At 30.6% G+C, this 27,182-nt stretch overlaps 1 protein-coding gene across 1 annotated transcript; it reads left to right on the plus strand.

The window, feature by feature from the left end:
- The first annotated feature begins 6,195 nt into the window (after window positions 1–6,195).
- Window positions 6,196–25,611, plus strand: LOC119605369 (organic solute transporter alpha-like protein). The gene is made up of 6 exons (XM_037958426.1): window positions 6,196–6,274; window positions 19,968–20,355; window positions 23,882–24,363; window positions 24,428–24,553; window positions 24,645–24,771; window positions 24,862–25,611. Exons 2-6 carry the CDS (start codon window positions 20,187–20,189, stop codon window positions 24,939–24,941), a joined length of 984 nt encoding a protein of 327 aa, XP_037814354.1. The 5' UTR covers window positions 6,196–6,274; window positions 19,968–20,186; the 3' UTR covers window positions 24,942–25,611.
- Window positions 25,612–27,182: the final 1,571 nt, after the last annotated feature.

Raw genomic sequence — 27,182 nt, forward strand, 5'->3', positions numbered from 1 at the left:
CTTTCCCAAAAGACACTTTTCTGTATAAAAAACTGTCTTCTTTAAGAAGACTCTTTTCTATACAAAAACTGTCTTCCCCAAGAAGACTCTTTTCTATACGAAAACTGTCTCCTCCAGAAGAAGACACTTTTCTATACGAAAACTGTCTTCCCCAAGAAGACACTTATCTATACGAAAACTGTTTTCTCCAGAAGACACTTTTCTTCTCCAAGAAGACAATTTTCTTTATGAAAACTGTCTTCTCCAAGAACACACTTTTCTATATGAGAACTGTCTTCTCCAAGAAAACACTTTTCTATATGAAAACTGTCTTCCCCAAGAAGACATTTTTCTTTATGAAAACAGTCTGCCCCAAGAAGACACTTTTCTATATGAAAACTGTCTTCCTCAAAAGAAGACACTTTTCTAAATGAAAACTGTCTTCCCTTAAGAAGACACTTTTCTAAATGAAAACTGTCTTACCTTAAGAAGACACTTTTCTACATGAAAACTGTCTTCCCCAAGAAGATACTTTTCTCTATGAAAACTATCTTCCACGAAAAATTTCCTTGAAATTATTGTTCTTGAAATAATTGACCTTTTAAATAGAAAAATGTTTAACCCTGTATCAAAATTTCATGGTGGTAGTCATCGTTGTCATCATCATTATAAACATTTGAATGCATCTTGTAAAATTTGAACGTTAAGCGAACAGTAAACGGAAGTGTAACACGTTTACTAGCACTAGAAAACCAGGAAATAGGGGCAAAATATGCCAACAACTAAACAAATATTTTAAAAAAATATGTCAGTTAGACAGTCGCTCAGTCATTGGGTAATAGTGGCAGTCAGTCATTTAGTCAATTTTAACTAGGCTTCTATTTTAATACGAAAAAAAAGTAACCCTTACACTGAAATGAACCCAAAAACAAATTGTTTAGTGCTTATCTAACCGTCATAATTATAGATGGATGAAAGAATAAATAGAAGAATGAATGATTGCACAATACAAAGGGGTAAGAGGGTTAATGTTGCACAAATAGCAATATGTTGCAGTTACTCTGGTTGTGTGTATATATACAAGAACTAACAAACGTTAAGAAAATATAATGAAAAAAGTTTAGATAGAAAAAAAAAAATTATATAAATATCGATTAGAAGTGCAGAAGCAGAGTCAGAGTAAACAAACTGACACAATCATTGACGATTTTGCAAGCTCAAGGATACAGTTTCAGGTGCATTTTTAATGGTATGACTACTGCATGAGCGAACCAAGCAACCAAACCAAAACCAACAACAATGGAAGCATATAAACTGGTAAATGGAATGGAGTCAGTGAGTGAGTGAATGGGCAAATGAATAAATAAATATATAAATGTGTTCATTCATCCGTTTAACTATAACTCAAGGCTATTTTTTTGAAAAACATAAATGCTAGGAATAATAGTAAATGGTTTGCTTGTCTCGTTTGTTGGTTAATGGCAGCAGACATTGAAAAGATACCCATCGTCTGCCATGGTATAAAATCTATACAATTGGCAGTGTATACCAGTAACTTGTAAAAGAAATGCAATTTGTGGCAATATATGTTGCAAGTTTATGATATCGCAAATTTTCGTGTCAAATACAACAACAATTGTTGAATACAACTAACCACCTTGTTGGTTTGATATTGAACTTGTTGGAAGAAAATAGTTGGCAAAAGTTTGCTGTAGTCGTAGTTTTCGTATAGAAAAATGTCTTCTTAAAGAAGACAGTTTTCCTGTAGAAAAGTGCCTTCCTACAGAAGACAGTTTTTGTATAGAAAATTTGGGGAAGACGGTTTTCGTTCACCAAGATGACAGTTTTCATATAGAAAAGTGTATTCTTAAGGAAGACAGTTTACATATCGAAAAGTGTCTTCTTAAAGCAGACAGTTTTCATATCGAAAAGTGTCTTCTTGGCGAAGATAGTTTTCATATAGAAAAGTGTCTTCTTCTTGGGGAAGACAGTTTTTATATAGAAGAGTATCTTCTTAGGGAAGACAGTTTTCATAAAGAAAAGAGTCTCCTTGGGGAACACAGTTTTCATATAGAAAAGTGTCTTCTTGGGGAAGATAGTTTTCATATAGAAAAGTGTCTTCTTGGGGAAGGCAGTTTTCGTATAGAAAAGTGTCTTCCTAAGGATGACAGCTTTCGTATGGAAATGTGTCTTCTTGAAGAAGACAGTTCTCATACAGAAAAGTGTCTTCCTAAAGGAGACAGTTTTCATAAAAGAAAGTGTCTTCCTAAAGGAGACAGTTTTCATATGGAAAAGTGTCTTCTTGGGTAAGATAGTTTTCATATAGAAAAGCGTCTTCTTGGGGAAGATAGTTTTCATATAGAAAAGCGTCTTCTACTTGAGGATGACAGTTTTCATATAAAAAAGTGTCTTCTTGGGGAAGATAGTTTTCTTATAGAAAAGTGCCTTCTTCTTAGGGAAGACAGTTTTCGTAAAGAAGAGTATCTTCCTAAAGAAGACAGTTTTCATATAGAAAAGTGTCTTCTTAAGGAAGACAGTTTTCATATAGAAAAGTGTCTTCTTAAGGAAGACAGTTTTCATATAGAAAAGTGTCTTCTTAAGGAAGACAGTTTTCATATAGAAAAGTGTCTTCTTAAGGAAGACAGTTTTCATATAGAAAAGTGTCTTCTTAAGGAAGACAGTTTTCATATAGAAAAGTGTCTTCTTAAGGAAGACTGTTTTCATATAGAAAAGTGTCTTCTTAAGGAAAACAGTTTTCATATAGAAATGTGTCTTCTTAAGGAAGACAGTTTTCATATAGAAAAGTGTCTTCTTGGGGAAGATAGTTTTCATATAGAAAAATGTCTTCTTGGGGAAGACAGTTTTCATATAGAAAAGTGTCTTCTTGGGGAAGATAGTTTTCATATAGAAAAATGTCTTCTTTGGGAAGACAGTTTTCATATAGAAAAGTGTCTTTTTAAGGAAGACAGTTTTCATATAGAAAAGTGTCTTCTTAAGGAATACAGTTTTCATATAGAAAAGTGTCTTCTTGGGGAAGATAGTTTTCATATAGAAAAATGTCTTCTTGGGGAAGACAGTTTTCATATACTGTCTTCTTGAAGACAGTTTTCATATAGAAAAGTGTCTTCTTGGGAAACACAGAAGACAGCATAGAAAAGTGTCTTCTTGGCGAAAACAGTTTTCATATAGAAAAGTGTCTTTTTGGGGAAGACAGTTTTCATGTAAAAAAGTGACAGTTTTCTGCAGAAAATCGCCAGTTTTCTTTAGAAAAGCGTTCTCGGAAGTAATTTTCTTTAAAAAAAATCTTCCTCTTAAGCAATTTTCATGATTATTTCAATTTTTCTTTTAACTACACTCAAGTCCTTGTCCCTTAATAAAAGTAAAACAATTCAAATAAATTCTACCATAAATAAACAACAAACATATTGTGGTTAATGTCAAAGAAAGCAATTTTTTTCTCTCATTTTACTTACAGGTCAGTGTAAATTGTTCAATAACAATTTAAAACAGAAACTCCCCTTAAAATTCAACTTTAACACATGACTGCTTAATGGTCAAAAAGAAATGCCATTTCTTATTTGTTCTTTAATTTAAGGCTTAAAATGGAAGAGAAAAAAACAAAAGAAAATTAAATCCTTTTTTCCCTTCAGTTAAGGATTTAAAACAGTTCCTGTTTATAGGTTGTTCTTAAGTAATTTTGTTTATTTTATTTATATGTTTCTGTTTTTATTTTGCAGTTTTATGTGAATTTTTATTTAAACCTTAAAAAGCGTTTTTTGTTCTCTTGTACCACAATCAGTTTTACGCCATTTTTAGCAAAAACAAAACCAGATAAAACGTGCTTAAAGGTTTTCAGCTAAAATGAAAAGGGGAAACAGAGGGCAAAAAGGGATAAGAGAGCCTGTTTAAGCAGGCATCATTAAAAGTTTTTTTTTTTTTGCTTTTGTTCAGTTTTGCTTCGTTAAACAAATTACAAGTAGGCTTAAAACAACAACAGCAACAAAAAAAGGTTTGTTTTTTGTTATGAGAGGATGTGTGTGTGTGAATTTTATATTTTTACAGCCTTAAGATATGCTTTTATTTTTATTGTGATTTATTTATTTTGTTTACATATTGACAATACTTTTTTGCAATTTAGCAGAAAAACACAGAGTTCATTCATTTGAGTTCAGGCATGGACAATTGAAATTGTTAAATATTTAGCAATAATAGATATTTGTTACAAAACAAAGACTAGACTAGACTAGACTAGACTAGACTAGACTAGACTAGACTATAGACTAGACTATAGACTAGACTATAGACTAGACTAGACTAGACTAGACTAGACTATAGACTAAACTATAGACTAGACTATAGACTAGACTATAGACTAGACTATAGACTAAACTATAGACTAGACTATAGACTAGACTATAGACTAGACTATAGACTAGACTATAGACTAGACTATAGACTAGACCATAGACTAGACTATAGACTAGACTATAGACTAGACTATAGACTAGACTATAGACTAGACTATAGACTAGACTATAGACTAGACTATAGACTAGACTATAGACTAGACTATAGACTAGACTATAGACTAGACTATAGACTAGACTATAGACTACACTATAGACTAGACTATAGACTAGACTATAGACTAGACTATAGACTAGACTATAGACTAGACTATAGACTAGACTATAGACTAGACTATAGACTAGACTATAGACTAGACTATAGACTAGACTATAGACTAGACTATAGACTAGACTATAGACTAGACTATAGACTAGACTATAGACCAGACTATAGACTAGACTATAGACTAGACTATAGACAAGACTATAGATTAGGCTATTGACTAGACTATAGACTAGACTATAGACAAGACTATATACTAGACTATAGACTAGACTATAGACAAGACTATATACTAGACTATAGACTAGACTATAGACTAGACTAGACTATAGACTATAGACTATAGACTACAGACTACAGACTACAGACTACAGACTACAGACTATAGACTTTAGACTTTAGACTGTAGACTAGACTAGACTATAGACCAGACTATAGACTAGACTATAGACTAGGCTACAGACTAGACTATAGACTAGACTATAGACTAGACTATAGACTAGACTATAGACTAGACTATAGACTAGACTATAGACTAGACTATAGACTAGACTGTAGACTAAACTATAGACTAAACTATAGTCTATAGAATAGACTATACAATAGACTATACACTAGACTATAGAATAGTTTATAGACTAGACTTCACAAAAGGTATCAAAACTGTTTTCTTTGTTATCAAAAAGTATTGAAAAATTACAGTTGTATTGTCGTACCCATACCTGATTTAGTTTGTTTTTCGCTTCGTTTTTGCTTTTTCTGCAAAATCTAATTATTAATTGCTTAATAATGATAATATAAAGAAAAATAATAAATTAGAAATATGAAGGCAATAACACTTGATTAAATGAGTTTTAACATAAAGAGATCTACATAAAAGTATAAAGAGAGATTACTATATGTATGTAAATAAAGACATAACCACGATTTGTAAATCCCTCTACTACCTTCTGGGGAGATTTTGCTGTTTTTATATGTTTCCCCCTTTAAGTATTACATATTGATTCCCAAATTTGGTGACACTTTTACGATCTCTTAATTATGTTTCTCAAAACATAACCAAACCACCCACTCTCTCATTTATGTAATTTTTAAAAGAGTAACTCAAGCCCCCACTTAAGATTTCTTCATCTTCGGTTACTTAAATTTCTTGCAATATGAACCACACAAACACACACTATCTGTAAAACAGAGACGAAGAGAGAGAGACATCTCCCCATATAAAAGAAAACTAAACAAACAGAGAGTCCCCCGTAAATTCAAAAACATGTGTTCACACATAATTGAGAACGGTAGCGCTAGACTCTTTAAAATAATAACAAGATCTCACAAATATTGAATCACAACATGCAAAAAAACTAAAAATCACCAAAGAAAAAAACCCAAAAAAAACTACCACACGATCATATCGATCAGTTGCATTTTTGTACTTAATTTGTAAAGACGTGATTTTGTTTAATATTTTTTATAAAAAAATAGTGTTAATTTTTGTTACAAAATATTCATGTTAATAAATTAATTATTATTACAATAAAATATATTAAAGACAAATAGGAAAAAATTATTTAGTCATGAATGCGTGAAATTTTATTAATAGTTTTCTTTTGAATTAAATTGTTATAAAAAGAAAATATTATTTCAAGTAAATTTTTAACAAAAAAAAGTGAGTTTAAACAAATATTAAATAATAATATTTTTTGGTGACCCAGTTTAAAACTGGTTTAAAAGCAACAACTAAACAAATTTTCCAACAACAATAATAATAATAATATAAGTAATAATAACAATAGCAACAACAACAAATTTTAGTTTTTTTTAAGACATTTTGAAGCTGAACTTCAAGGTGAAGTAAAGTAATGAAAAAAAAAAGAAATCGATTTACGATATTTAGATTTTTTCTTAAAAAACTATGAAATTGAAAGTTTTGTGAAAAAAATCTTTAAAAATTTAACGATTTTAAATTTTTTTATAGAAAAATTTACGATATTAAGGCGTTTTTAAGAAAAATTTACAATATTGTAAATTTTACGATATTGAAAGTTATCTTTTTTTATAGAAAAATTTACAATATTGTAAATTTTCTTTGGAAATTTTACGATATTGAAAGTTTTTTTTGGAAGAACTTACGATGTTGGATTCTCTTTAAAAAAAATTACGATATTAAGATTTTTTAATAGAAAAATGTACAATATTGTAAGTTTTCTTTGAAAATTTTACGATATTGAAAGTTTTTTTTGGAACAGCTTACGATATTAAGATTTTATTAAAAAATTTACGATATTAAGATTTTTTATAGAAGTTTTTACAATAATGTAAATTTTCTTTGGAAATTTTACGATCTTGAAAGTTTTCTTTAGAATAATTTACGATATTGAAAATTTTCTTTAAAAAAATTTACGATATTAAAATTTTATTTAGAAAAATTTACGATATTAAGATATTTTTACAGAAAAATTAACAATATTGTAAATTTTCTTTGGAAATTTTACCATATTGAAAGTTTTCTTAAGAAAAATTGACGATATTGAGATTTTTTGAAAAAAAAAAATACGATATTAAGATTTTTTCAGTGGAGATTTTACGATATTGAAAGTTTTCTTTAGATAAATTTACGATATTGAAAGGTGTCTTTACATAAATTTACGAGTTTTCTTTAGAAAAAATTTACTATATTAAGATTTTTTATAGAAAAATTTACAATATTGTAAATTTTCTTTGGAAATTTTACGATATTGAAAGTTTTGTTTAGAATAATTTACGATAATGAAAATTTTCTTTACAAAAATTTACGATATTAAAAATTTTCTTTGGAAAAAATTTACGATATTAAGATTTTTTTTTTTTTTTTGTTGAAAAATATTGTAAATTTTCTTTGGAAATTTTACGATATTCACAGTTTTCATGAGATAAATTTACGATATTGAAAGTTTTTTTTCAAAAAAAAAATTTACGATATAAGATTTTTTTTTTTTTTTGAAAAATTTACAATACTGTAAATTTTTGTAAGAAATTTTACGATATTGAAAGTTTTCGGTAGAAAAATTTGCGATATAGAGATATTCTTTTGAAAAAGTTACAATATTAAGATTTTTTAGTGAAATTTTACGATATTGAGTTTTTTCTTTAGACATATTTATGCTATTGAAAGTTTTCTTATAGAAAAATTTACGATATTGAAATTTCTGTTTAGAAAATATAACTAAACTAACAAAAATCCCAAAAAACACAAATCATTCATCTCAGCAGAAAAAACCTCCCACAAATAAACGTCAACAAAAAAACCCATACTATTCTTCCTAAAATATTTTTTTGTCAAACAAAAAAAAAATCATTGACAAAACTTAGCAGTAACCAGAAAAACTGCACACAAATTCATTTGTACAACCACATGAATAGTTTGTATTATTTGCAGGTCCAAAGGCCACAAGTTGCAAAAGAATAAAAAACAAACCGAAACAAGAAATACCCAATAAAATACAATAAAAACTAAGGTGAAATAAGATAAAATTAAAACCCCCGAAAAAATCTTTATAATTGTAACATAATTTAGAGGACAGACATACACTAGATTACAAATAAAAATATATATTTATAGTTTTACTTTAATTTTTGTTAATGAAAATTTTTTTGACAAAAAAACAAAATTCCTAAGTTCAATGTACAAACAATCATATAGTTGTACATTTGTCAACATAAAAGCCATTGTCTGAACACATTAAACAGAAGCAAATGATGTTGATACCTTTACCATGACAACAATAACAATATTAGTGTAAAATAATATAAATATTTACCCCAAGGGAAGTATACCTTAGCGAACAGATTTGATAATTTCAGGAAAAAAATTTATTTTAACAAATGTTTACTAAGGATTTTTTTTATTTTATAATAAAATTAATTTTAAATTTCATTGGCTATATAGTAATTAGTTTAAGGGTTACTTCCCTTAGTATAATCTTACGTGCCCCCTTTTATAAGCTTTTCGTACGCGCGTACATTTTGTTAATTCTTTTTCTTTTATTTGTTTAATTCTTATTTTAATTGTCACAAACAAATATTTTTATCATTAAAATCTCGTATAGTTTTTATTTACTTTTACACTACTCCCTTATATAAAGTGGTTATAGTCTAAACATTTCTGCAGATTAAAAAAGAACTTTCCATTTTTTTTTTTTATTTGGAAACAGGTTTTAAATTTATTTCTAAATGAAACTACTTCTCAGATAGTTGTGTTTTAAATGCCACCATATTAGCATAGAGTTACCTGTCTATAAATGGGGAATCTTGTTTCATATGAATTAAATCATCAGAACGTGTGTCTTTGGCAAAATTAAAAAAAAAAAACGATAAATAATATATAAACAAATCAAAAACAATAAAATTGTATGTTAATTTATTTAAAACCAAAAGAAACTAAAATAATAAGAAACTAAAGAAAGGCGGAAATAAATTAATGTTACAGATTGGGTAACAGAAATAATGTCTAGACATGAAATATTTCTTAACTGAAAGCCGTCTTGACAAGACAGAAGCAGAAAACTATCAGACATGAATAAAGGAAATTCTTTCCTTGAAGACAGTTTTCGTATAGAAAAGTGTCTTCTTTGGGAAGACAGTTTTCGTATAGAAAAGTGTCTTCTTTGGGAAGACAGTTTTCGTGTAGAAAAGTGTCTTCTTTGGGAAGACAGTTTTCGTATAGAAAAGTGTCTTCTTTGGGAAGACAGTTTTCGTATAGAAAAGTGTCTTCTTTGGGAAGACAGTTTTCGTATAGAAAAGTGTCTTCTTTGGGAAGACAGTTTTCGTATAGAAAAGTGTCTTCTTTGGGAAGACAGTTTTCGTATAGAAAAGTGTCTTCTTTGGGAAGACAGTTTTCGTATAGAAAAGTGTCTTCTTTGGGAAGACAGTTTTCGTATAGAAAAGTGTCTTTATGGGGAAGACAGTTTTCGTATAGAAAAGTGTCTTTATGGGGAAGACAGTTTTCGTATAGAAAAGTGTCTTTATGGGGAAGACAGTTTTTGCATAGAAAAGCTCTTTCATTGTAGAAGACAGTTTTTGTATAGAAAATTTAAATTCTTTGATTTAAAATCTTATTTACAAAAATTATTATTTTCCTCAATAAATCAATTTCTATAAACATCTCATGACTAATTGGTTTCATAAAATTTACAAATAAAGTAGAAAAGCAATAAAGAATTTTTCAGCAAATTGTTAGAAAATTAAATAACAAAAAAATTGTTTTTATCAAATTAAAAAATGCTTGTTAAACAAATAACAATCAATAGACAATATTGAAGAACAAACTATAGATATATATTTGCTTAAAGTCTGTGTCTCTGAACAAATATTTAACAATTAGTTGAATTATTTTTTTGTTATCTAATAAAATAATTTGAAATAGAAATCAGAAATACTGGTTTAACAGTAGTTCTTTCTATTCACCTGCTGGCGCTACACCTTCAAGTTGTTTTAGAAATAAAAAGAACTAAAATTGATTAATAAAAGTCGTGCTCTTGATGCAGAACGACCATCATCATTATCATCATCTTCGATGTAATTAGTGTCTCAACTGAAAACAAATATTTATTACAACGTGATTATCACCTTAATTGTCATCATCATTATTATTATTATCCTTAACAAATAATAAAAATAAAACAAAAGAAGACATTTTTTTCCAACTTGTGCATCTCTATAGAGACTCATTGAGTTGTTAAAATAAAAACCAATTTTATGTTTTCTATCTCATTTTCATTTACGCTTTTTTTAAGGGAATTTATTTCTCATTTGTAATCACACTAATTAAACTCATCATCATCGTAACAACAATGAAAACAACAACATTAACAAATAGTCAACAAACTACTGTTACAACAACAACAATAAATTTGCTATTAATTGGCAGATAATTAAAACTTGGGATGATCGATCGATAAGGTTCAAGATATAATAGAGAGGGAAAGATTAATTAATTTCTTTATTTTTATAGAAAACATTCTTTTCTTTCTTTCTATTACATTTAATTATTGGCGGTAAATTGTAAAAAGTTAAAAATTAAATATTTTATCAAGGTTTAGTGTAGCAAAAAATATTGTTATTTTTAATTTGTATTAAATAGAAAAACTCGAGAGATAAGAAAACTATTACATGAACAAATTATTTTCAATTATAATGAAATCAATCAAATAAATATTAAAATATAATTATTTTATATGAAGAGCTTTTTGTTTGGTTTTATTAAGGTTACACAGCATAAAAATGATTGATCAATAAGACTTTGTAAACAATAATTTAATGATAATAAAAATTAATATAAAAAAATTGTTTTGAAAAAGAAACAAATTTGTATAGAAAATAGTCTTTTTGGGAAGAAAGTTTTTATATAGAAAATTACTTTCAATTTCGAAACTAGAACTGAACTAGAACTGAACTAGAACTGAACTAGAACTGAACTAGAACTGAACTAGAACTGAACTAGAACTGAACTAGAACTGAACTAGAACTGAACTAGAACTGAACTAGAACTGAACTAGAACTTAACTAGAACTGAACTAGAACTGAACTAGAACTGAACTAGAACTGAACTAGAACTGAACTAGAACTGAACTAGAACTGAACTAGAACTGAACTAGAACTGAACTAGAACTGAACTAGAACTGAACTAGAACTGAACTAGAACTGAACTAGAACTGAACTAGAACTGAACTAGAACTGAACTAGAACTGAACTAGAACTGAACTAGAACTGAACTAGAACTGAACTAGAACTGAACTAGAACTGAACTAGAACTGAACTAGAACTGAACTAGAACTGAACTAGAACTGAACTAGAACTGAAACTGAACTGAACTAGAACTGAACTAGAACTGAACTAGAACTGAACTAGAACTGAACTAGAACTGAACTAGAACTGAACTACTGACTAACTGAACTAAACGAACTAACTGAACTAGAACTGAACTAGAACTGAACTAGAACTGAACTAGAACTGAACTAGAACTGACTAGAACTGAGAACTGAACTAGAACTGAACTAGAACTGAACTAACTGACTGACTGACTAAAACTGAACTACGACTAACTGACTGACTACTGAACTAGAACTAGACTAGAACTGAACTAGAACGGAACTAGAACTGAACTAGAACTGAACTAGAACTGAACTAGAACTGAACTAGAACTGCTAGAAACTATAACTGAACTGAACTTAACTACTAACTAAACTGAACTAGACGAACTAGAACTGAACTGACTACTGAACTAGAACGAACTAGAACTGAACTAGAACTGAACTAAACGAATATAAACTGAACTAGACTGACTAGAATGAACTAGAACTGAACAGATGACTAGAACTGAACTAGAACTGAACTAGACTGAACTAGAACTGAACTAGAACTGAACTAAACTGACTTAAGAACTAGTGACTAAAACTGAACCTGACTAGACTGACTAACGACTGAACTGAACTAGAATGAACTAGAACTGCACTAGAACTGAACTAGAACTGAACTAGAACTGAACTAGAACTGAACTAGAACTGAACTAGAACTGAACTAGAACTGAACTAGAACTGAACTAGAACTGAACTAGAACTGAACTAGAACTGTACTAGAACTGAACCAGAACTGAACTAGAACTGAACTAGAACTGAACCAGAACTGAACTAGAACTGAACTAGAACTGAACTAGAACTGAACTAGAACTGAACTAGAACTAGAACTAGAACTGAACTAGAACTGAACTAGAACTGAACTAGAACTGAACTAGAACTGAACTAGAACTGAACTCGAACTGAACTAGAACTGAACTAGAACTGAACTAGAACTGAACTAGAACTGAACTAGAACTGAACTAGAACTAACTAGAACTGAACTAGAACTGAACTAGAACTGAACTAGAACTGAACTAGAACTGAACTAGAACTGAACTAGAACTGAACTAGAACTGAACTAGAACTGAACTAGAACTGAACTAGAACTGAACTAGAATTGAACTAGAATTGAACTAGAAGAACTAGAACTGAACTAGAACTGAACTAGAACTGAACTAGAACTGAACTAGAACTGAACTAGAACTGAACTAGAACTGAACTAGAACTGAACTAGAACTGAACTAGAACTGAACTAGAACTGAACTAGAACTGAACTAGAACTGAACTAGAACTGAACTAGAATTGAACTAGAATTGAACTAGAACTGAACTAGAACTGAACTAGAACTGAACTAGAACTGAACTAGAACTGAACTAGAACTGAACTAGAACTGAACTAGAACTGAACTAGAACTGAACTAGAACTGAACTAGAACTGAACTAGAACTGAACTAGAACTGAACTAGAACTGAACTAGAACTGAACTAGAACTGAACTAGAACTGAACTAGAACTGAACTAGAACTGAACTAGAACTGAACTAGAACTGAACTAGAACTGAACTAGAACTGAACTAGAACTGAACTAGAACTGAACTAGAACTGAACTAGAACTGAACTAGAACTGAACTAAAACTGAACTAGAACTGAACTAGAACTGAACTAGAATTGAACTAGAACTGAACTAGAACTGAACTAGAACTGAACTAGAACTGAACTAGAACTGAACTAGAATTGAACTAGAACTGAACTAGAACTGAACTAGAACTGAACTAGAACTGAACTAGAACTGAACTAGAACTGAACTAGAACTGAACTAGAACTGAACTAGAACTGAACTAGAACTGAACTAGAACTGAACTAGAACTGAACTAGAACTGAACTAGAACTGAACTAGAACTGAACTAGAACTGAACTAGAACTGAACTAGAACTGAACTAGAACTGAACTAGAACTGAACTAGAACTGAACTAGAACTGAACTAGAACTGAACTAGAACTGAACTAGAACTGAACTAGAACTGAACTAGAACTGAACTAGAACTGAACAAGAACTGAACTAGAACTGAACTAGAACTGAACTAGAACTGAACTAGAACTGAACTAGAACTGAACTAGAACTGAACTAGAACTGAACTAGAACTGAACTAGAACTGAACTAGAACTGAACTAGAACTGAACTAGAACTGAACAAGAACTGAACTAGAACTGAACTAGAACTGAACTAGAACTGAACTAGAACTGAACTAGAACTGAACTAGAACTGAGGTAGAACTGAACTAGAACTGAACTAGAACTGAACTAGAACTGAACTAGAACTGAACTGAACTAGAACTGAAGTAGAACTGAACTAGAATTGAACTAGAACTGAACTAGAACTAACTAGAACTGAACTAGAACTGAACTAGAACTGAACTAGAACTGAACTAGAACTGAACTAGAACTGAACTAGAACTGAACTAGAACTGAACTAGAACTGAACTAGAACTGAACTAGAACTGAACTAGAACTGAACTAGAACTGAACTAGAACTGAACTAGAACTGAACTAGAACTGAACTAGAACTGAACTAGAACTGAACTAGAACTGAACTAGAACTGAACTAGAACTGAACTAGAACTGAACTAGAACTGAACTAGAACTGAACTAGAACTGAACTAGAACTGAACTAGAACTGAACTAGAACTGAACTAGAACTGAACTAGAACTGAACTAGAACTGAACTAGAACTGAACTAGAACTGAACTAGAACTGAACTAGAACTGAACTAGAACTGAACTAGAACTGAACTAGAACTGAACTAGAACTGAACTAGAACTGAACTAGAACTGAACTAGAACTGAACTAGAACTGAACTAGAACTGAACTAGAACTGAACTAGAACTGAACTAGAACTGAACTAGAACTGAACTAGAACTGAACTAGAACTGAACTAGAACTGAACTAGAACTGAACTAGAACTGAACTAGAACTGAACTAGAACTGAACTAGAACTGAACTAGAACTGAACTAGAACTGAACTAGAACTGAACTAGAACTGAACTAGAACTGAACTAGAACTGAACTAGAACTGAACTAGAACTGAACTAGAAACTGAACTAGAACTGAACTAGAACTGAACTAGAACTGAACTAGAACTGAACTAGAACTGAACTAGAACTGAACTAGAACTGAACTAGAACTGAACTAGAACTGAACTAGACTGAACTAGAACTGAACTAGAACTGAACTAGAACTGAACTAGAACTGAACTAGAAACTGAACTAGAACTGAACTAGAACTGAACTAGAACTGAACTAGAACTGAACTAGAACTGAACTAGAACTGAACTAGAACTGAACTAGAACTGAACTAGAACTGAACTAGAACTGAACTAGAACTGAACTAGAACTGAACTAGAACTGAACTAGAACTGAACTAGAACTGAACTAGAACTGAACTAGAACTGAACTAGAACTGAAACTAGAACTGAACTAGAACTGAACTAGAACTGAACTAGAACTGAACTAGAACTGAACTAGAACTGAACTAGAACTGAACTAGAACTGAACTAGAACTGAACTAGAACTGAACTAGAACTGAACTAGAACTGAACTAGAACTGAACTAGAACTGAACAAGAACTGAACTAGAACTGAACTAGAACTGAACTAGAACTGAACTAGAACTGAACTAGAACTGAACTAGAACTGAACTAGAACTGAACTGAACTGAACTAGAACTGAACTAGAACTGAACTAGAACTGAACTAGAACTGAACTAGAACTGAACTAGAACTGAACTAGAACTGAACTAGAACTGAACTAGAACTGAACTAGAACTGAACTAGAACTGAACTAGAACTGAACTAGAACTGAACTAGAACTGAACTAGAACTGAACTAGAACTGAACTAGAACTGAACTAGAACTGAACTAGAACTGAACTAGAACTGAACTAGAACTGAACTAGAACTGAACTAGAACTGAACTAGAACTGAACTAGAACTGAACTAGAACTGAACTAGAACTGAACTAGAACTGAACTAGAACTGAACTAGAACTGAACTAGAACTGAACTAGAACTGAACTAGAACTGAACTAGAACTGAACTAGAACTGAACTAGAACTGAACTAGAACTGAACTAGAACTGAACTAGAACTGAAACTAGAAACTGAACTAGAAGCTGAACTAGAACTGAAGCTAGAAACATTGAAACTAGAACTGAACTAGAACTGAACTAGAACTGAACTAGAATTGACTAGAACTGAACTAGAACTGAACTAGAACTGAACTAGAACTGACTAGACTGAACTAGAACTGAAACTAGAACTGAATAGAACTGAACTAGAACTGAAGTAGAACTGACTAGAACTGAAGTAGAACGAACTAGAACTGAACTAGAACCTGAACTAGAACTGAACTAGAACTGAACTAGAACTGAACTAGAACTGAACTAGAACTGAACTAGAACTGAACTAGAACTGAACTAGAACTGAACTAGACTGAACTAGAACTGAACTAGAACTGAACTAGAACTGAACTAGCACTGAACAAGTTTCGTATAGAAGAGTGTCTTCTTAAGGAAGATAGATTTCATGCAGAAAAATATCTTCTTTAGGAAGACAACTTTCGTCTTCTTGGGGAAAACAGTTTTCGTATAGAAAAGTATCTTCTTGTGGAAGATGGTAGAAGTTTTCTGTATTTTGTAATAGTTATGCCCTTTTGCCCTTATGTCTGCTCAACCAGTTTGTTTCTGTTTATTTTTATTATTTTCTTGCCTTTAGGTATTGTTTGTTTATTTTAATATTTATTAGGTTAAATACATACAACTAAAGTCCGATAAATAAAACATAAAAATAATAAAGTCAAGGTCAAAGAAATATTTTTTTTATAAATTTATACAAAAAATAAACATACAAACTACATAAATTAAACCCAAAAGGTTGTTGTCCATTTATTAAAATTAGTTAATTGGTTTCTTGTTTAAAAAAACATGTTATTTACAAGATTAATAAAATATTTAACAAAACCATAGAAAACCAACAACAAGAAAACCTTAAGCATCTTTTAAACAAATAAAAGGTTGCAAAAAAACTAATTTTGTATGAAAATAAAACTGGTTTCTCTTTCATTTAAACACTCTTCATTGGGTTTGTTTGTTTTATTATTTTTGTTTTTTTTTTTTCTGAATTAAAAGCGAAATACAAATACACAATATTTTGTAATTTTTTCATAATATTACATAATTTTTAAATAAAAATGTATGTTAAAATGTACAAAAAAAAAGAAGTAATTGCAATTTCAAACCAAGAGTGAGAGGAGATTTTAAACAATTGTTTGACAAAAGAGCAGTAAACAAAATGATGATTAAGTCAGAGAGTGTGTTGAAAAGAGAGAGAGTTAAGTTTGAGGAAATGTTTTGTTAAACCGGCTGAATAACAAAACATAAATGGGTTTAAAGAGGAAAAGAAGAAGACTTGATAACAAAACAAAATAAATATTAAGCAAGTTTTGTTTACCTATTCAAAAGGTTTGTGTCCAAGCTAAGTGATCTAACATAACTAAGTAATTTTAGATTGCATTGTATGTTTTCATCATTATTTGTTGCTTTTTTATAACAAAGTGTGAAATTTCTCACTTTAAATCGTTAAGATCTAAAACTGTTTAAATATTTATAGAGAAAACAATTGAAAATTGTTTTTTTATCTACTACACATGCCAGAAAAACTATTTAAAATATCAGTTATTTTAAATATTTGTTTTTTCAAAATTGTTTAATTTCACTTTAATTAATCAAAAAACCCATTTCTATTTATAGTAATTGGAGGTATTTGCTAATTTCTGGGAACATTTTAGTACTTAACTAACTACTTAACAGCAGGTCTTTACAACATATATTGTTTACTAAGTCTGGTTAATATTTATCAGTTAAAAACAAAAAAACTTGAATAGAGGTGGCGTTGTAACTCATAATAAGGAAAGTTTCCCAAATCAAGAGTGATTCTGTCATAATTTTTACTTTTCAATACAAAAACTGTCTTCCCTCAACTTCTTCTTGATTTTAAAACTGCCTTTTCCAAGAAGAATGAAAAAACTGAACTAGGAACTGAACTAATAACTAGAACTAGAACTGAACTAGAACTGACTAGAACTGACTAGAACTGAACTAGAACTGAACTAGAACTGAACTAGAACTGAACTAGAACTGAACTAGAACTGAACTAGAACGGAACTAGAACGGAACTAGAACTGAAACTAGAACTGAACTAGAACTGAACTAGAACTGACTAGAACTGAACTAGAACTGAACTAGAACTGAACTAGAACTGAACTAGAACTGAACTAGAACTGAACTAGAAACTGAACTAGAACTGAACTAGAACGGAACTAGAACTGAACTAGAACTGAACTAGAACTGAACTAGAACTGAACTAGAACTGAACTAGAACTGAAACTAGAACTGACTAGAACTGAACTAGAACTGAACTAGAACTGAACTAGAACTGACTAGAACTGAAAGACTGACTAGAACTGAACTAGAACTGAACTAGAACTGAACTAGAACTGAACTAGAACTGAACTAGAACTGAACTAGAACTGAACTAGAACTGAACTAGAACTGAACTAGAAACTGAACTAGAACTGAACTAGAACTGAACTAGAACTGAACTAGAACTGACAAGAAACTGAACTAGAACTGAACTAGAACTGAACTAGAACTGACTAGAACTGAACTAGAACTGAACTAGAACTGAACTAGAACTGAACTAGAACTGAACTAGAACTAGAACTGAACTAGAACTGAACTAAACTGAACAGAACTGAACTAGAACTGAACTAGAACTGAACTAGAACTGAACTAGAACTGAACTAGAACTGAACTAGAACTGAACTAGAACTGAACTAGAACTGAACTAGAACTGAACTAGAACTGAACTAGAACTGAACTAGAACTGAACTAGAACTGAACTAGAACTGAACTAGAACTGAACTAGAACTGAACTAGAACTGACTAGAACTGAACTAGAACTAGAACTGAACTAGAACTGAACTAGAACTGAACAAGAACTGAACTAGAACTGAACTAGAACTGAACTAGACTGAACTAGAACTGAACTAGAACTGAACTAGAACTGAACTAGAACTGAACTAGAACTGAACTAGAACTGAACTAGAACTGAACTAGAACTGAACTAGAACTGAACTAGAACTGAACTAGAACTGAACTAGAACTGAACTAGAACTGAACTAGAACTGAACTAGAACTGAACTAGAACTGAACTAGAACTGAACTAGAACTGAACTAGAACTGAACTAGAACTGAACTAGAAGCTGAACTAGAACTGAACTAGAACTGAACTAGAACTGAACTAGAACTGAACTAGAACTGAACTAGAACTGAACTAGAACTGAACTAGAACTGAACTAGAACTGAACTAGAACTGAACTAGAACTGAACTAGAACTGAACTAGAACTGAACTGAACTGAACTGAACTAGAACTAGAACTGAACTAGAACTGAACTAGAACTGAACTAGAACTGAACTAGAACTGAACTAGAACTGAACTAGAACTGAACTAGAACTGAACTAGAACTGAACTAGAACTGACTAGAACTGTACTAGAACTGAACTAGAACGGAACTACAACTGAACTACAACTGAACTAGAACTGAACTAGAACTGAACTAGAACTGAACTAGAACTGAACTAGAACTATATATTTTTTAGAAAAATATTTCTTTATATAGTTTTATATCTAGTTACATCATTTAATATTTGCTTGACCTCCTTTATCTGTCTAACCTGTCTGTATTTGTTTTAGCTTTGTTCATTATTAAACATTACATTTTACGTTTGTATTTGTTGGGTAAATATGTATCTGCTTGCAACTCATGTTGTATTTGGCTTATAAACAAAACATTAAGCTTCGCAACGCCATTGTAATAAATTTGCATGCAGTAGAAAAATAGATAAATTATAAAAGAAACGTATCTTACAGCTTAATGAAGGTAGAGTTGTACGTACATAGATACATACATGCAACGTAAATGTTTGTGCAACGTTAAGTAGTAAAATGAAACCCATTCTCATGGTAAATTAAGGAGTGTATAATGAATGTAGTTTTTTTATTATATACACATAGTTGCTGGCAGTTGACAATAATGCTTTTGCTGTAGTTGTTAATGTTATTGTATCTGCAATTGTTGTCGTTGACGTTCTTGTTGCTGTTGTTGTTGTTGACTTTTAACAAACATATTGCAAATTACATTTTCTGTTGCAGTCAGAATACAGAAAACAACGCAGCACCACAATGTTTACTTAATGTGAAAATAACTCCAAGTATTTTTTGTTATTATAATTATAGTTGTTGTTGTTTTTAAAAATAAATAATAAGAGATAATTTATAAAGAGGTTAATTATACAAATTAAATTCTTAAGCAAAAATTAATTACTATTAATTATCTTCATTTATAAAACACTTTTTACTTTCCTTTACTCTCTTCTACAGGAAAAATGTGGTGAAAATTTTGAGGTTTTATTGAATTGTAAACTAAAGCAGCCCTTTAAACACAATACTTGCTCAAAAAATAAAGCCTTCCGACTCTTAATATTGCCCATCATTGCCACTTACTCGTATACACTTGAGCCATCACTACTTAATTAACAAGTACTTAAGTGTAATTTTCATTTAAACATATAAAAAAATCTCGAAAAAATCCTTATAAAAATGTCATCAAACATTAAGTATTTTCATCATCATCATCTAGAGCAGGGACAACAACAACAGCAGCAGCAGCAGCAGTTGTCTCTATTTAATTTTACAAGAGAAATTTCGAATGTAACAGAATTGGATCCTAGCATTTTTTGGCATCCCACTTTGTCGGATTATTACCACAGTAAGTAATAGACTACTTTTCTCTCTCTCTCTTTCTCTCCACATATTTCTTTAAAATTATCAAAACAAAGCTAAGGTCAAAGGTCATTTTGTGGCTATTTTAGCATTATCGAAAATAAAACATAAATTTTTCATGCAACACACAAAAGTTATTAATAAATAATTAAATAAATTGACCAAGAAATAAAACCAAAGGTCATTTATTGTCAAAACATGTCCACTACTTAAGAAAAACATGTCTAGTCATGTTTATTTGATAGTTATTTTGATAAGGGCTAAAGATAAAAACAAGACACAAAGAAGATACTTTCCTATACGAAAACTGTCTTCCCCAAGAAGACACTTTTCTATACTAAAACTGTCTTCCCCAAGAAGAGACTTTTCTATACGAAAACTGTCTTCCCCAAGAGCACACTTTTCTATGTCTTCCCCAAGAAGACACTTTTCTATACGAAAACTGTCTTCCCCAAGAAGACACTTTTCTATACGAAAACTGTCTTCCCCAAGAAGACACTTTTCTATACGAAAACTGTCTTCCCCAAGAAGACACTTTTCTATACGAAAACTGTCTTCCCCAAGAAGACACTTTTCTATACGAAAACTGTCTTCCCCAAGAAGACACTTTTCTATACGAAAACTGTCTTCCCCAAGAAGACACTTTTCTATACGAAAACTGTCTTCCCCAAGAAGACACTTTTCTATACGAAAACTGTCTTCCCCAAGAAGACACTTTTCTATATGAAAACTGTCTTCCTCAAGAAGACACTTTTCTATACGTAAATTGTCTTCCACAAGAAGACACTTTTCTATACGAAAACTGTCTTCCCCAAGAAGACACTTTTCTATACGAAAACTGTCTTCCCCAAGAAGACACTTTTCTATACGAAAACTGTCTTCCCCAAGAAGACACTTTTCTATACGAAAACTGTCTTCCCCAAGAAGACACTTTTCTATACGAAAACTGTCTTCCCCAAGAAGACACTTTTCTATACGAAAACTGTCTTCCCCAAGAAGACACTTTTCTATATGAAAACTGTCTTCCTCAAGAAGACACTTTTCTATACGTAAATTGTCTTCCACAAGAAGACACTTTTCTATACGAAAACTGTCTTCCCAAGAAGACACTTTTCTATACGAAAACTATCTTCTCCAAGAAGACACTTTTCTATACGAAAACTATCTTCCCCAAGAAGACACTTTTCTATACGAAAACTGTCTTCCCAAAGAAGTCACTTTTCTATACGAAAACTGTCTTCCCAAAGAAGTCACTTTTCTATACGAAAACTGTCTTCCCAAAGAAGTCACTTTTCTGTACGAAAACTGTCTTCCACAAGAAGACACTTTTCTATTCGACTGGTCTATAGTCTAGTCTATAGTCTAGTCATAGTCTAGTCTAGTCTAGTCTAGTCTAGTCTATAGTCTAGTCTATAGTCTAGTCTATAGTCTAGTCTATAGTCTAGTCATAGTCTAGTCTATAGTCTAGTCTATAGTCTAGTCTATAGTCTAGTCTATAGTCTAGTCTATAGTCGTCTATAGTCTAGTCTATAGTCTAGTCTATAGTCTAGTCTATAGTCTAGTCTATAGTCTAGTCTATAGTCTAGTCTATAGTCTAGTCTATAGTCTAGTCTATAGTCTAGTCTATAGTCTAGTCTAGTCTAGTCTATAGTCTAGTCTATAGTCTAGTCTATAGTCTAGTCTATAGTCTAGTCTATAGTCTAGTCTATAGTCTAGTCTATAGTCTAGTCTATAGTCTAGTCTATAGTCTAGTCTATAGTCTAGTCTATAGTCTAGTCTATAGTCTAGTCTATAGTCTAGTCTATAGTCTAGTCTATAGTCTAGTCTATAGTCTAGTCTATAGTCTAGTCTATAGTCTAGTCTATAGTCTAGTCTATAGTCTAGTCTATAGTCTAGTCTATAGTCTAGTCTATAGTCTAGTCTATAGTCTAGTCTATAGTCTAGTCTATAGTCTAGTCTATAGTCTAGTCTATAGTCTAGTCTATAGTCTAGTCTATAGTCTAGTCTATAGTCTAGTCTATAGTCTAGTCTATAGTCTAGTCTATAGTCTAGTCTATAGTCTAGTCTATAGTCTAGTCTATAGTCTAGTCTATAGTCTAGTCTATAGTCTAGTCTATAGTCTAGTCTATAGTCTAGTCTATAGTCTAGTCTATAGTCTAGTCTATAGTCTAGTCTATAGTCTAGTCTATAGTCTAGTCTATAGTCTAGTCTATAGTCTAGTCTATAGTCTAGTCTATAGTCTAGTCTATAGTCTAGTCTATAGTCTAGTCTATAGTCTAGTCTATAGTCTAGTCTATAGTCTAGTCTATAGTCTAGTCTATAGTCTAGTCTATAGTCTAGTCTATAGTCTAGTCTATAGTCTAGTCTATTGTCTAGTCTATAGTCTAGTCTATAGTCTAGTCTATAGTTCTAGTCTATAGTCTAGTCTATAGTCTAGTCTATTAGTCTAGTCTATAGTCTAGTATATAGGCTAGTCTATAGTCTCTAGTCTAGTCTAGTCTATAGTCTAGTCTATAGTCTAGTCTATAGTCTAGTCTATAGTCTAGTCTATAGTCTAGTCTATAGTCTAGTCTATAGTCTAGTCTATAGTCTAGTCTATAGTCTAGTCTATAGTCTAGCTATAGTCTAGTCTATAGTCTAGTCTATAGTCTAGTCTATAGTATAGTCTATAGTCTAGTCTATAGTCAGTTAAGTCTAGTCTATAGTCTAGTCTATAGTCTAGTCTATAGTCTAGTCTATAGTCTAGTCTATAGTCTAGTCTATAGTCTAGTCTATAGTCTAGTCTATAGTCTAGTCTATAGTCTAGTCTATGTAGTCCTAGTCTAGTTATAGTCTAGTCTATAGTCTAGTCTAAGTTAGTCATAGTCTAGTCTAGTCTAGTCTATAGTCTAGTCTATAGTCTAGTCTATAGTCTAGTCTATAGTCTAGTCATAGTTAGTCTAGTCTATAGTCTAGTCTATAGTCTAGTCTATAGTCTAGTCTATAGTCTAGTCTATAGTCTAGTCTATAGTCTAGTCCTATAGTCTAGTCTATAGTCTAGTCTATAGTCTAATCTTCGTATAGAAAAATGTCTTCGTTGTGGAAGAAAATGTCCTTGTTGTTTTGGTTATTTTTCTTTAATAATCTCCCTTTATAAGTAATTCACCTAGTGAATACAGAGTACGTTAGGTGAACTTTAAATAGCCTTAACAAAATTAGTCATTTTTCATTTACAGCTTAAAGCAGCTGCCACAAATGGCCATAACTTTGTTTTCTTACAAAAATAAAAACTTCCTTAAAAGTTGTTCCTTTCCATAACCTTCCTTTTTGGACTAGTAGTAGCAAAAACTAAACTAACCGCGAAATTATTTCTGCATCATAAACATTAATAGACTTCCCCCGTGAAATAATGTAAAGTCTTTGATCCCTTTTGCCACTAATAACTGCTGTTACCTCATGGCTTTGCACATATTATTTATGACTGTTATAATTTTTTGCTTCCTTATGTTTTCTGTTGTTTCTTTTTCTTTTAGATCTTACACCTTTTATAACACTTTCCGTATTTGTGGCAACACTTCTGTTAATACTCAACATTTCCATATTTTGTACCACGGTATCACGCGTCAAACGGCGCGTGGATGTCTATTTTAGGGGACCCACCATAGTGTTGTGCTCCCTGTATCCTATCATTTGTTGTGCAGCTTTAACGACCATTTTATTACCGAAAACCTGGTTAATATGTCACACCGTCATGCATTTATGCTTTACGGTGGGTGCGGTAATGTTTCGCCAATTATGTTTCCGTTATGTAGATTCTGAGGTGAATTATATGAAAGAAACTGATGGTGCTGCGGTTGCTATAAATACACCACCTTGTTGTTGTTGCTGTTTATGTTTGCCGGCCTTGGTGCCATCGAAGGCTAAGTTTTGTTTGTTGCGTTATATGGTGTGGCAAATGCCTTTTGTCCAGGGCTGTATAATGTTGGTATTAAATGTGATCTATTATAGGGAACAGGTAAGTATTGTTTGCGCAAATTTTAATTTTATTCAAATTTATTTTCATTCGTTTTCCTTTGCAGTCTTTGTATCAGAGTGTTTCTTTGTATTTTATACCTTTTATTGTGTGCTCTATTTTAATGGGTTTATGGGGCTTAAACATCACCGTACGTATGGTCAATGTCATACATTCCGAATACAATTTAATGGTTAGTGTGTTAAACATTATCTCTACCCCTTTTTAAAGCCAAAAAAATCAATTAATATTCTTCCTCTCTCTCTTTCTCTCTCTCTCCTTAGAAAAAAATGTTTTGCCTGCAACTCATTTTGCTGTTGTGTAAATTGCAATATCTTTTATTGGACAGTCAATTGAATCATTTAGTTTTAGGCGGGGAATATCCCATCAATCACACCATTTACAAACAAAGTAAGTACCATGATTTTTAACTACAACAGGCCTCCCTCCCTCCCCCTATTGGTAAGCAGTCCCATTAATTGTTCTTTGTTTTCATTTTAGCAATCATAAATCTTTTGATTTTATGCGAAATGGTTTTGGTCTCAATGTTAGCCCAAAATGCCTATAAAATACCTACTTAAAAAAGGAACAAATGTGGAGAACCTAACAGGGCTATTCAGCAGAGTACAGTTGCGTTATTAAGCAAGCGTAATATTTTAAGAAATACTTATAGTGATTGTGATATAAATTATATTCTAAAACAAATTTTTATTAAAGGAACAAGAAAAAACCTTAAAAAACGTTTTTAATGATTTTATTCAGAAGAGTAAGCAATTCAGCAGAGCTGAGTTGACTTAAAATCATGAAAAACTTAACAAAATTATCAAAACTTTCAATTCAGCTAAAGGATTTAAAAAATCACTCCTACATTTCCTTATTTATACACAAAACTAGGCCAAATTATCAAAATTTACAATTCAGCTTGGCTGAATTCAATTTAACTTCAATTCAGCTAAAGAATTAGAACAAAACTTTAACAAATTATTCATTTTATTAAATAGAATTAAAAATTAAGACCATTCAGCTAGCTGAATAAAGCTATAATACTAAATAAATGTATAATTTTAAGTTTTTAAAGTATTCAGCTAATTCAGCAGACATTTATCAAGTCTAAAAACTTTAAACTGTAAAAAATGATTAATTCAGCTAAGCATTATGCAATTAAACATCAATTCAGCTAAAAGATTTTAACCAAAATATAAAAATTTATTCATTCAGCTAGCTGAATTACAAAGTAAGTTCATTTTCCTTGTGTTTTTTTAAATTTTATTTTTTTTAACCAAAATATAAAAATTTATTCATTCAGCTAGCTGAATTACAAAGTAAGTTCATTTTCCTTATGTTTTTTTTTTTAATTTTATTTCAATTTCTTTAAAATTCTTCAATTCAGCTAGCTGAATTTCAATACTTTACACAAAATGTGAATTTTTAATAAGTTTTCTGACAAATTATATAAAAAAATTACTATTCAGCTAGCTGAATTTATTTTAAATTAAAAATTTCATAGTTATTTAATAAAAATATGGAACATTACTATATTTTCAACTAATTCAGCTGGCTGAATTGCCGAAATATTAACAAAATATAATTTTTTTTCCTAAATTTTGAATAATTTATATGAAAACATTAATAGTCATTTAGCTGAATTGATATTTTCCTTCATATACATTAGTTTTTTATTGCAAATATGGCCGATTGCTATATTTTAAACATATTCAGCAAGCTGAATTCTAAAAAATCTAACATTTTCTTGAATTCTTTTAAAATTGTCTTGAAAATTTCTTGTTTTATTTAAAACTTTTTCTGGTTTTCCATTTAATGTTTAAGTTTTAGTTTATTTATTAATGTTTTAAGAAATTGAAGTTTGGTTTCTTTTGATATTTATTAAGAAATTTTGTCAAAACATTCTTTGTTTCTTTTGTAAGTATTTATAGCTCCTTTTTGCTTCTTATAGATTTCATTATTTAGTTTATGTTTTTTTTTAGAAAAATAAAAAAGAAAACCAACAAAATTTCAAATAAGTCTTTGATCCAAAAATATTTTATTTTTCTATTATTATTTCTAAAGCATTTAAAAACATCAAAAAAGAGTATAAAACAGTAAGTAACAAAAGTAAAGGTACATTCATTAAAAACTCATTATTTATAGATTTTACTTTTTATACAAAAATTAAAAAATTTAATTTTCTTTAAAGAAATTTTAGTTTTTTTTTATATTGTTAAAATCTAAAGGTTTCTTTACTTTTGCACCTGACTGTCTTTGTTTACGGACGAGCTGAATATAAATTCTATGTATTTAATACAAATTTATTACACTCCATACATTCGCATGTAATCAAGAAAATAAACACAAAATAACAACAAGAACAACAACAGCTCAAAATTCAATTCAGTTTAATATTATTTCTCGATGAAATAGAAAATAAAATACAGACAAAGAATCAGTGTCAGAGTAGTAGCGGTAGTACCAGAAGAAGATGACGTCGAAGATACTATAAAAAAACACTTTAGATAGATTGTCAGGATATTGACAGCTGGTAAAATGCTAATTTCTCACATTAAATGTGAGAAGTAGCACACACAGCCGTTAAAATGAAAGTGAAAATGATACTTATAGTAGGCGAAGAACAAGTGGACTTACATGTGTGTGAGTTCTAAAGGATATTGTAGGTCTTAAAAGGGGGTAAGTAAATATACACAATATATCGGATATATAAACATACGAAATGATATGGGTTATGTAGGGGTAGATGTTGTTGCTGTTGTTGTTTCTTTCTGCTCTGTTTGTAACTGATCAAAGCCAATCAATTGAATTTGCTTACA

Source organism: Lucilia sericata, unplaced genomic scaffold (genome assembly GCF_015586225.1).
Source record: "Lucilia sericata isolate MDLA Ls3-8-SP2 unplaced genomic scaffold, ASM1558622v1 Contig000478F_arrow, whole genome shotgun sequence".
Classification (NCBI taxonomy): Eukaryota; Metazoa; Arthropoda; class Insecta; order Diptera; family Calliphoridae; genus Lucilia; species Lucilia sericata.